Source organism: Montipora foliosa, chromosome 13 (assembly GCF_036669935.1).
Source record: "Montipora foliosa isolate CH-2021 chromosome 13, ASM3666993v2, whole genome shotgun sequence".
In the NCBI taxonomy this organism is placed as follows: domain Eukaryota; kingdom Metazoa; phylum Cnidaria; class Anthozoa; order Scleractinia; family Acroporidae; genus Montipora; species Montipora foliosa.
This window is the reverse complement of record NC_090881.1, coordinates 23500688-23513187: the sequence shown is the minus strand read 5'-3', so window position 1 is coordinate 23513187 and position 12500 is coordinate 23500688. Positions and strand designations below refer to the sequence as shown.

Here is a 12500-nt window from a genome sequence, read left to right as displayed (position 1 = left end):
TATTCAATTTGGTAAGTACCATATTTGGAACAACAAGAGCGAGGGGTTTCCAAATATGGTACTTAGCACTGAAACATTCAACCAATCAGTTCGCACTGAATATTCGGAATCTGTGAACGCGCGTTACACGTTTCAACCCTTATGGGTTTCTGGTGAGACTTAATAGATTTAACCGTCTAAGAGAGGATAAAAAAATAGACCAATTTCGATATATTAAATTCAGTCCAAAACAAAAGGCATCATTGCAAGGCTCTGGGGAATAAACTGATACAAATCCTTATATTTATTCCCCAGAGCCTCGAGATGATGTCTTTTGTTTTCGACTGAATTTTAATATACCGAAATTGGTCTATTAGGTAACGATTTTTCATTTATACAGGGAGATATTTGAAGCTTGAAGCTTGTGCTGCTGTGTACGAAAAAACACACGATTTGCAAAGTGAGAGCGTTTCTCATAGGGAAATCACAAGACTAACAGAGCATAAAACTTCCGAAGGAATTCTCACCATGTATAAACCTGAAAAGCACCATTATTCTGTCCAGAAGCTTTTCAAGTTCTTCTTCTGTTGCCTCCTAAACGAAGACAAACATTCATCTCAGTTGCGTAAACACGATCAACAGCCATCAAATATTTCATTGACTGGAAAGAGTTATCAACTTTACCTTATTTCCAGCTCTCAATTTGGAGTCAACAAATTTTGCTGAGAGGAAAATAAAAACAAAACTCTAATCAAGTCTTCTATTTGAATCAACTCCTTCAAACTGAACAGAAAAACAGCTTCCTTTAATACCAAGAACACAAAGAAACCCAACCAGCTAGAGCGCAGACCCCAAAAGAACAAAGCCTCAAGCTGTGTTCAAACGGTGCATCACAGTTTTGCACCCAAATGTCATTACCTATCGATGGTGTGGTGAAACAGATATGTCCAGGCCCCATTTGTTCAAAGCGTGGATAGCGCTATCCACTGGATGAGTCAATTGGTTGTAAGTAATTAGTGAATTGCTTTGGTTTTGCATTACTTCACTCAGTAATTGGTTCAAAGTTCTCGCGCCACTTTTCCAACCAATCAGAAGTGAAACCAAAACCAATCGTGGCTCGCCTGCGCACATTTTCCCGCGCTTTGTGTCGCGGCTACGTGTAATTATATAGTTCGAGTTTTGATTGGTTTACTGGATTGTCTCTGTCCTTTTTGATTGGCCAAAGTAATTACTTTGGTTTTGGCTTTATGACACTCCATTGAAACTCGCTCTATCCACTGGATAGTGTTATCGAAATTTTGAACAACTGAGGCCAGAAATGCGACTAATTTGATGCACAATGATTTTTCCCAACTTTAACATCACTTGTGTCTCGGAATACAAACAATATTATTAATGCCACAAAGTGTCCTCGAAATGCTGACCTCAAGTAAGAATAGACTGCTGCATTTACCATGACCTAAAAATTTGGCTAACTTTTTCCCTAACCTTATTATATTAAAAATAGAAAGGAAATGCTTAGACTTGAAAGGGACACTTGGTGTTGGATATCAAAATTAGGCTTTCATCTCATTACTTGTATTTCTGGATATAAAGGAACTTTATTGAAGTGCCTAATCTTCTAGCACTGGAGCACTAATTGGGGACACTGTAAATTGAAATAATTTAACAAATCAATGCAAATCAACTCAAATGTTGCTTTTTGAGGAGAGGGCAAAACCAGAGTACCCGCACAAAACCATTCTCGGTGCATAGCAGAGAACCAACAACCTCAACCCACATATGGCGCTGAGTCTGGGAATCAAACCGAGGCCACATTGGTGGGAGGCGAGTGCTCTCACCACTGCACCATGCTTGCACCCCAATGTGTGGTGAACAAGTGTGAACAACAATTTTATCAAGAGTTTTGGTGTAGGTGTGTTTACTTTACCTTCTGGTATCAAGCCCTCTTGCGTGAAAATATTAACAACATACTTATCAAGTATGATGGACTATCACATAGGTAGTCAAACAAAGAAAACTATCATCTGATACCATGAAAAATTTGAACAAGTTCAGTAGTTGATAGTCTGTGATATATGAGTTATTGACCAAGCGTGAGGTCAAGATGGCTGGATATCGGCAGAGTTCTTTTTTGGCGTGTTTATGTCGAGGTCCATAAACACGCAAAAAAAGAACGAGGCCAATATTCAGCAATCTTGACCGAACAAGCTTGGTCAATAAAGGATTTATTATATGGGATAAAACACCAAAAAATGATCTTTGATCTTAAGGGACCAAGCAAGAAGTCCCAAGCAGGAAGTATAGTTCCATCTTGCCCGCTCGCGTAGCCAATCACAGCATAGGGTTTGGTTCATCTTGCCCGCTCATGGAGCTAGTCATATAATAAAGTCAATTACAGCTTGCTGGTCAATTTAGGGATCAAGAGTTTCAACAGTAACAGACTATAATCAATTGTCATCAACTACATGTATTATGCACCTTCCAACCAAGGCTTAAGAGTTATTCAAATGCTTTTTATTTGCAATTTGTATAAAAAAAATGTTGTGTTTTTACCTATGAGCTCTGCTGGCTTGTTTGGTCTTTTATTGATGAATGCTTCAAATGCATCCTATGATTAAAGAAAATTAATTTTTTTATTCAGTAAGCTGGACTGTTTATCTACAGAGTATCCACACATCTGTATCAGATCAAGACCCTGAATATAAGGCAATTTGAGATCCTTGACAATCCACTGCCAACAGATTTAAAGCCCTGTGAAAATTCTTATCTTCACGAGAAAAATTAATATCAAACAACCAACATTATAAGCTCAGAGTTGGCCACAGACTAACAGAAGCTAAGCCAAGGATCTGATCTATACCTTATTATTTTTGGGTGATGTAGCAGCTTTCGTAATGTATAATGTGATTGGCTCGCTACTCTAGCCAAATACAAAAGACTAAACAATAATTGGAACAATGCCTTCAACTTGAAACAATAGAAGCTGCTCAGTATACCACACAAAAGCATGTTACGACAGCTGCTACATTACTATTATACTTCAGTTAATGTATTAAACTTTGAGCAAATTCTTTATGAATGATTAACTAATTACACTTTACTAATGGTAATGAATTGGTAATGAATTTATATAGCACATTTTCCATTATCATATTCAAATGCACTTTACAAGCAAGGGATCTATGGGTGAGATCGGACATCGGCATATACAGGCGCCGTTGGCAGCCGCTATCAGTCCATTAACGATCTCACCCAGCACATGAATGAATGAAATAAGGCCTGACCACAAAACACTGGGAGCTCCACGCAACTACTCTTAACAAATAGTTTGTGGGTTCTTTTACGTCCCACAGGATTATGAACATTGAAGGGTTGTGAGAAGGGGCCTAAGGTTTATAGTCCTTGGTTAAGACTTGAAAGTCTTAACCATTTGCAGATGTAATTACAAAGGCAGCACATTCTCCTCAGTTATTTTAAGACCCTGAGTGTTGGTCCGGCCGGAGTCGAACTCACGACCTCTCGCATGGCAGCCCGGTGCTCAACCAACTGAACCACTGGCGCGCAGTGTAATTTTTGTTGAAGGACACTTTTGTAAAGCATTTTCGAAAGATGTTGGCCACAGACTAACAGAAGCTAAGCCAAGGATCTGATCTATACCTTATTATTTTTGGGTGATGTAGATTATCAAGCTTGTAGTCTCCGCAGAAGTATGAAAAAGGGAAATGATCAAAGCGCTCACATTTAAATGTACATGTACAGTACAGTATTTACAAACTTAGAATTCCATTAATATGCAACTATCGAAATTGCTATGCAAGGTTATAAAACATCCTCATGTTTATAGGAGATTCCAGATTTCTTGGAAATTTGATAGTCTTGCACAGCAATATGGACAGTTGCATATTAACGGAATTCTAAGTTAGCAATTGTTGATTATCTGTTAACCCTTTCACTCCCAAGAGTGACACTTATAGATTTTACTCTGTCTAACGCCAGACGATTTTACTCGTCAATGGGGAACCCCACAGGAGTGACACAGTTAATTGCTTCAATTTTTGTAACTTTAACATTTCAAAAAACAACACTTTTATGTTAAGGGGCTCAATAATGATGCTGACACAGACTCTGACATTACTATGGTGCAATAATTTATGATCAATAAGAGGACCAATGCATCCTTAAAAAAGAAACTACATCAATGACTTGTTTTATCTTTTGACACTTGACAAACAAACAACTACATGTACATGTATGTGCAATATTTATTTTGCACATAATAAAACATACCCTCATGGAGTTGACAAACTTTTCGCTTTTCATGAAGGCATCATCTATAATGCAATCGAGTTGTTCCTTGAAATCCAAAAGATCCTGTACCATGCTTTTATCTTTTTCAGGGTCCAACACGATACTGGCTCCTTGTTTCTACAGCCCACAACAAAAGCAATTTCAATTCAGTCCTATACATTTCCTCTGTTTTTATTTTACGCACGTAAAGGCAGTTAAATTTGTGCCCGTCACCTTGCGGAAAGTTACGCGACAAAGGAAACCTACAACCTTAACCATGTTCATCCCATCAGCTCTCAAGAGACTTACCAGTAAAACGTGGTATAATATTATTTGTAATGTGATTTCTTAACCTTGAATTAAATGCTGAAAGAAAGTATTACTTGTTTTGGTGATGTCTACACTATTGTGCGTACAAAAAACTTTAACACGCCACACATGCAAATCTCCTTTTTTCCCTTGTTAATTGCTGAAAGTTTACTTGGTTTTTTGCCTGGTGACAGCAATGGAACTCTCACAACAGGTAAGCAATACTTTTCTTGCCTCTCGTGTTTGTCATTCGCAACTCGGCTAAGGTAGGATTACATACAACTGTAGTCATTTCAGTGAAACAATTAAACATGCATTTCCATGATGCGATGCTGTATTTCCCAATGATCACTGAAAGTTCTTCCCTAATCCCGGATCTTTGTCCACTTAAGACGTGCAAGTGAAAAATAACAAGGTCATACAAAAGTTGCTCTAACATAAATAAGTACCGCAAACACCCGCAGATAAGCCGCACCTTTTTCCAAAGATCGTCGCAAGAAATCAGGGCTGTGGCTTATCTGCGGGAACAAGGCTGCTTCTGGTGTTCAGTTTTCCATATTCACGTCCGATCTAATGCCTGGTTACTAAGCTATGAACGTTCCAGTCACGTTCTTGTTGTAATGCAAAAATCTATGGAAAAACTGGGTGCTTTCCTTTATGTCTGACCATCTGGTCGGAGACCACTGGAACTAACCAAGGAAAAATGGAATGACATTTTTCATCAAAAGTCAATTTCCAACCGGATTGAAGCATTCCATTTACATTTCAACCGAAATTTCGATTACATCACAATGAAGTGGGACTGGAAACGAGAATTTTTAAAAATGGAATGGCACGTTTCAGACGGGCCAGGGCGACCGGTCAAAGAGGTCCACCTCAGAGGTGGTCCCAAATATTCTGGTCGGACTGAACCGAAACGGACCTTTCCATTTGACTTCAGCTCGAAATGTCCGGAAATTGTGGCTTAATGGAAAGCACCCACTGTGTTGAATGAAGAAATTCCTGTCAACAAATACCAGAAAAACATGAGTCACATGTCAAAGTTGGTAGATATGATGTTCGATCATTATATTAAAGTGCTAAAATTGTGGGTAAGGGTTTGAAGTATTTTCTGTTGTAATGTTAATAGCAAGTTTACGTAAGACTTCTAAAGACTTGACTTTGGATTTCTTTTGATTATTTTCAAAAAACTTTTTTCCCAAATTTGAGCTGCTAAATTCAGGGTGCAGCTTATCTGCGGGTGTTTACAGTATGATAACATCTCTTTCAGAACAATCAGGTACAATCACCACTGTTACAATCGAAAGTCTGAAAGAGTGCAATGAAAGCCTCAAAAATTCATGCCAACAGGATTTGCACCAAAAGACAAAAAAAAAAGCTGCATATTCCATACACTGTACCTTGATGTACTCATTGAAAGCAACACACAGTTCATCCTGTCCTTTTTTTACCCTGCTGAATAACTGGTAAAGGAGTGCTAGATCGCTCAGTCTGTAACTCAGCATCAAGCTATCAAAGCCTGCATGGAAAAAAGCAAAGCAAAGAAACACTTAATTTTTATAAAAGGACAATCATGTGGAAGCGAGTTATACAGTTTTATATTAAGTGAGCCCATAAGATACCTTGTACTTGAAGCATAAAAGCATTTGCTCTGTTAAAGCCACAAAAACCCATAGGTTTGCTTAAGGTACAGTACATATACAGGGTGCAAGTGGGTGAAGAAAAAAACCATACCTGGGGCACTGTTTCTTGCAGGTTCCGAAACTTTACAGGCCATTTTCGGGTGTCACAATTCCCTCTGTATCTCCAGAATGGAGAGGAATTAAGTCATCAAACTTCACAGTCAGTTTGCTTTTTGTTACCTTGAAGACATGTTACAAGATCGGCTTTCCTGGAAAAACGGTTGGCCGGTTCACAAATGGCTTTTCGGGACTGAAAAGTTTTGGGGACTTTCAAGAAATGGGCCCCTGGACTTAGTGTCATATGTGGGTAGAATTCTTATCTGTTTGTGTATGCCCAGCACTCAGAAACATCCTTTGATTTATGGATGCTTTTGCAATAAGCTATCTGGAAAGAACAGGACAAACCACAACCCTGGGAAATGTGTGCCCTACTCCAATGGTTTGTAGATTCTTTGACATCCCACAAGATTTGATGGACAGGAGTTTTGGGACTGGCCCTTCAGTTTACAACCCTTATCCAAGAAGACTTGAAAGTGTACCCATTTGAAAACGTAATAAAAGCAACATGTTTTCCTTGGTTAGTTTAAGACCACAAGTGTTGGTCAAGCTGGAAGTGAACCTACAACCCTCAGCAAAGTAGTCACTGGTTTACCATTAACAGCCACAGATAAGCTACACCTTTTTCTCAAAAATCGTCCCTAGAAATCAGGGGTGTGGCTTACAGTGTATCTAAAAGTGGGAACATTTGAAAAAGGCTGCTTTCGGTGTCCAGCTTTCCATTGCCGCGTCTGATCTAATGCCTGGTTACTAAGCTATGAACATTCCGCTCACATTCTTGTTGTCATACAAAAATCTATGGACAAACTGTGTTGAACGAAGAAATTCCTGTCGGCAAATACCAGAAAAAGATCAATCATATGTAGAAGTTGGTAGAAACGATGTTAATTATACTAAAAAGCATTGTGGGTAAGAGTTTGAAGTATCTTCTGTTGTAATGTTAATGGCGAGTTTACGTTTGATGAACAGTGGATGAAGATGACTTCTAAAGACTCTACTTTGGATTTCTTTTGATGTCTTTCAAAAAACTTTCTTTTCCAAAAATGGGTCTGTGATCAGTTCAGTAGGTTAAGCATCAGGTACATCTGAAATCAGTAACCACCTCTGTTTTCCTGTTTCCTAAAAGCAATACTTGAGTGATTTGCACATTGTCTTCAATTAAATAAATGCTCCAATTTATGCTTGATTCAACAACACTAAAATCAACATTCATACAGTGTACATTTACACTTAGGTTTGAGAAGCATTCAGACTATTTTTCCTCAGTATCACTTGAACAGCCAATGACAGTTAATACTTTTATACAAACAGTAGCAACAAAGTGCATACATGTACATTTTTTGCGTACCACTCACACAGTCATATGTAACTCATTCCCATCGAAAAGCTCATCAATGAACGCGACTCTTTTAGGAAAGCTCGGGAAGCCCATCTTAAAAACTACAGATCCTCTTGGGATAAACAAGCATGACCGATAAAATAATTTAATGATCTCGTTATTTAGTATATAGTGTTTCAACGGCATTTTATCTTTCGAAATTTTGGTTAGTTTATGTAGTAGCTAAATCATGTTACGTTACCATTCAAAATCTTCCTTAATTACTTCAAAACATGTGTTATATACATATTTTGTAAATTCGTTTCATCTCCAAATAAACCTGATGAAGGCTGGTATTGGCCAGCCGAAATATCGTTAAAAAATACATTTTCGCATGGTTTTATCAGTTGTGCAATAGTCTACTTGATTTTCATCAAGTTGTTGTGACTTTAACCAATTGACTCCTAGGAATGCTAAAAAGATCATACTCAGTCTAACGCCAGAAGATTTTACTCATCAATGGGAAGCAATTTAGGAGTGCATGGATGAAAATATTAGTTTGTATTAAATTCTTACCTTTCTGTAGAATGCTGCCTAAATGCTGTCCCAAAAGCTGCTTCTCAACACAAGGAATAAGAGGTTTCCTATTAAAATCAAAGCAGTTGATTTTCGTTAAATCAAAAAACATGCGCGGCCACTTACAATCAAGGTGAGGAGAAGAGCATGAAACCTGGTTTTTTCAAACAAGCTAATTACATGTAAGGTGATTTAACCACGATGAGAGAATAAAGCTCAATGACATGTTTCGAGATTTAGCCCTTCACTTCTTGCTCTTACATGTACCTAATAGCCGAGGTCTCTTGGTCTCTTTTGTGTTTACTGAGTATAGCAAAAAGTGACCTCTGCCATGGGCCGAAACTCATTGTGACCCAACCACCATCCACAACCTTGGAAGGCACTCTTCAAACCACACGCCCCATGATATGTTTTGCTGACTGTAAACTTGAGCCTGCTGTGTCCCGCGTATACCAGTGTTGTTAAATGAACCCTCACAACATGAAGTATCACCTGACAATTTGGTCGCTAAGTAACCGCCATGCATGCTCAACACAGTGAGTTTCGACCAATGGCAGAGGTCCCTTTTCCCGTAATCGTCAACCCAGTGAACGCAAAAGAAAAGTGACCTCTGTTAGAGGGGAAAGCTTGCTTTGACGAAGAGTTAACACTCAAAATCTCAACTCGCAAATCTCTCTTATGGGGTTACATTTTGTTTATCAATGTCTTTGGTAAAACCAAATTCTAATGCTTTAATTACCTGGTTGACTGATCTAAATAGTGGAGTAATCTGTCATTTTCTTCTTTTAACCTTCTGTCCACATGAGCAAGATATTTGGGTACCTATTGCATCAAAAGATTAAAAAACAGACAGGTTACATGGCAGGTTTTATTTTGAGATTACTACCATTATTGCCACGAAAAAGTAGACTTTTCTCATAGGATATTATAAAAGATCAAACCATTGATTAACTTTGCTATAGTTTTTTTCTACACACAATATCTTGCAGCTTCCATTAACCAAAAATTGTCCTTCAACACACAACTAAAATTTATTGCGTGATACCAAGGCAACAACTTACATCTGTCTCCTGCATGTATCTGTTGCCCTCTTCATGATAAAGAACTTCAGTGGCTTTAAGGAACTTGGTTTCAAATGCATCTTCGTACATCTATGAAACAAAGTTCATTTTTACTTAAAAATTGGCATGTTGCAGCAGAAGCTGCAAAGAAGCGCACACAGCAGTTGGCTGGATCTTTACAGCAAATCAACTTCTAGAGTATGCTCTTGCAATAATTAATTCAATTATTGAAGTACAGTGTATTTGAAATAAATAATGATCTAAATGTCAGTTTAATGAGGTTTACAGCTATGACCTTAACAGTCTAAATGTGTATCATGTCAATAACAGTGGGCTTTTGCACAATAGAATCTCTTAAAAACCCCATATGTCAAAAGAAGTTCCCGGGGTTATTGCAAAATCAACACATCATCTTTCAAGCAAGATGAGCAAGCCCCTGCACATTTATGTGTGAAATTTTAGCATCTCCAAGCCACACCCAACCTCACAATTTAATGTTCTCTTTTACTGATTCAATCCCAAAACTTGGGCCTATAGTAAGACTGCAGGAATATGCCAGCCATTCACTGGTATTAGATAACCAAATTCAAAGCCCTCGATTTCTTGGCACCGACCATTTCAGCAAGGTAGGACATACATTAAATAACGACAAGTGGGTTATTTTGGTAAAGAAAGCAGTTTCCAGTAAAATGTACCTGCAAGTCAGCTAACATTCTCAACAGACTTTTGAGAAGTGTCCTGTCCACAGCCTCGCCATGTCTGCAAATAACCAGTGGATCCTACTTTATTCAACAACTAATAGTACCAACTAATAGTACCAACCACACCTTTTTTAAGGAAAAAAGGATAAAGGAAAAAGGATATTCTATCCAAAACATTATCTATTAAATTACTTTTTTACTGAGAGCCACATGTCACCTCCCTTAACGTAAGCTGCAACAAAGTGATGAGATGCCTAAAAAATGAATGATGAATAATAATTGTTGTGTTTTCCCTAACCTTTCATTTTCAATCAGCTGCAACAATCCTTCCACTGTTCTACTCTGAACAGTTGGATTACTCATAATGTGTCTACGAAACAAGTTTAAGCTCATATCCCTGGTAAACAAAGCAAACATGGTGACATTTTTCAAGTAAGACATCATCACCAAGGATAAAAATAAAACCAATAATACTCCAAAGGAGTTTATTTTCCATAGTTTGTTTGAGGCTACTATTCATACAATGCTAGAAAAATGTATTAGATAATTACATTGGGAAACTTAACTCCACACAATCGACAGGGACCTTTAGATTGGAGAACAAGGGCGACTACCTGCTTCCCATACTGAGCATACCCACAAGGCTTGGAGGCCAACATTTTTTGAAGTACACACGCCCAGAACGGCAAACTCCTACTCCAAGTTGACCTTGTCCTCCGATCTAAAGGTCCCTATTTATTGCCTCTGCTTTTCATCATCTCTCCATCACAACAAAACCTAAACAGGAAGTTGCACTATATAATTATACAGTAAAAGCAGTGGTTCAACACCTTGCTGTTGTTCAAATTCATTCAAGCATGACTGGTGAACCAGTCAGAGCAAAATGGACACACGGTCAAGGATCTTGAGAGAAAAAAAAAATGCTTCTTTTAATGTGCAAATTTACAATTATTATTGGTCTGTTTGCATTCTTTGTTGATTGTAAAACTCCGCTGACATAACTCGTAACCCTGTGGTTTTCTTCTTCCTTCCATAGGGAAGCTTCATGTTTAACAAGACTGAGAGTTTAACTGTCCTAATAAATTATCTGCAATGGCAAATTTGTGCTGTCTCACCACAGGGATAAAACTGAAGAGTTCTGAAGGACATAAGTCCTATCAAGGTACAGAAATATGCTCCTAATCATAATCTGCAAAAATGAAAGCAATCAAACAATGAGGATACAGTTAACAAGACCAAGCTGCACATACATCCCAAACCCAAAAGCAATCCTAATGCCCTGCCACTCATTGAACCATTTAATAATTTTTGGGAAAATGTATTAGTGCAAATGCAGAAGGTGAAAAGAGTTTTCAAATACATTGTAACCTCTTTAAAGATTAAGTTCATCTCAAAAATGAAACTGAAATGTTACATGCACCACAAATAACATGGTTGAGTATTTTGAGAAGAAATGGAAAATTAATTTGACTTATTAAGACAATACAACTGTGTCATTGAAACTTTTAGGGATGTGTGTGTGTGGGTGTGTACAGATTTATATTTTATTGTAATTCCTCTTGGTCCTTCTAACGTGTATATAATGTTGATTATTAATGGAGACAGGACTGAGTGAAGTGCAATTCAGGGAGTAATTGAGCCTATTTGAAATTTCACATATGATTACTTCCTGAATTGTATGACACGATGACGGTGATAAAATTGTTATAGCTCAATCCACTCAACTTTCTTAGTTTCTTTAAATGATTCAAGTACAACTAGCACGTGCTTGATGATGCGTACAACTGTCCAATTACAAACTGTCCTATTAGTATCTGTAATTTCATGGGGCCAAATGCAGTTCAGGATCAATTTCACGCAAATGTTCAAAGTTTTCACAAAATGGACGGAATTTGAAAACTTTGAAAATGCTAGTGAAATTAATACTTAATTGCACGTGGGCACGTTGCGATTACATGTTTATCACATAAAGGGCAAAATTATTGGGCAAATAACAGTCAATAAATATTATTGACGCTGTCAACAGAAATAGGACATGTTAGGTGTGGACAAAAAGCAGGTTAAATCAGAGTCAGAATCTGGAATCTTATAACTTCGCTTGCTCTGGATAAGCAACTGTTAATCAATCAGGATCAAGTAATCATGCCCTCTTCATTACCAAAAGTGCCCTCGTGATTAAGAAAAATGCCCTCCGTCTCAGCCAATCAGAATTCAGTAATTTTGCCCCACATGTGATAACTGCTGAAATCAGGGGTGTTGATAACCAATCAGATTAGAGAGCTTTGTAATAGTTACGATTAATAAATTAAATAGAAAATATTTTTTAAAAAAACTAATTAAAATCCAAGGCTATAATCATGCATTGTATCACATCACGATCCTGAGCCAGTGAAACCATACAATAAATGAAATCAGGGAGAAAGATTATTTTGGTCAATTTGGGACTCTCCATGAATGCAATTTGAGCTTAATCCCTTTGTGTACACAGAAATGGATTTCTCAACTTAGTTGATAATGGTAAATTGAC

At 37.7% G+C, this 12500-nt stretch overlaps 1 protein-coding gene across 2 annotated transcripts in view; it reads right to left on the bottom strand.

Moving 5' to 3' along the window:
- LOC137982452 (cullin-4A-like) overlaps window positions 1-12500 on the bottom strand; it is a 30039-nt gene that overhangs the window by 14058 nt on the left and 3481 nt on the right. For both annotated transcript variants that reach the window (XR_011118713.1, XM_068829548.1), the window contains exons 4-14: window positions 11089-11162; window positions 10272-10370; window positions 9968-10031; window positions 9273-9362; window positions 8951-9033; window positions 8212-8279; window positions 5979-6097; window positions 4270-4407; window positions 2536-2590; window positions 664-701; window positions 507-573 (exon numbers count right to left, since the gene is read on the bottom strand). Coding sequence is in view for 1 of the 2 variants with exons in the window: in XM_068829548.1 (XP_068685649.1) it covers window positions 507-573; window positions 664-701; window positions 2536-2590; window positions 4270-4407; window positions 5979-6097; window positions 8212-8279; window positions 8951-9033; window positions 9273-9362; window positions 9968-10031; window positions 10272-10370; window positions 11089-11162 (895 nt within the window). In the remaining variant the exon portion in view is untranslated. The remainder of the gene's footprint in view (window positions 1-506; window positions 574-663; window positions 702-2535; window positions 2591-4269; window positions 4408-5978; window positions 6098-8211; window positions 8280-8950; window positions 9034-9272; window positions 9363-9967; window positions 10032-10271; window positions 10371-11088; window positions 11163-12500) is intronic.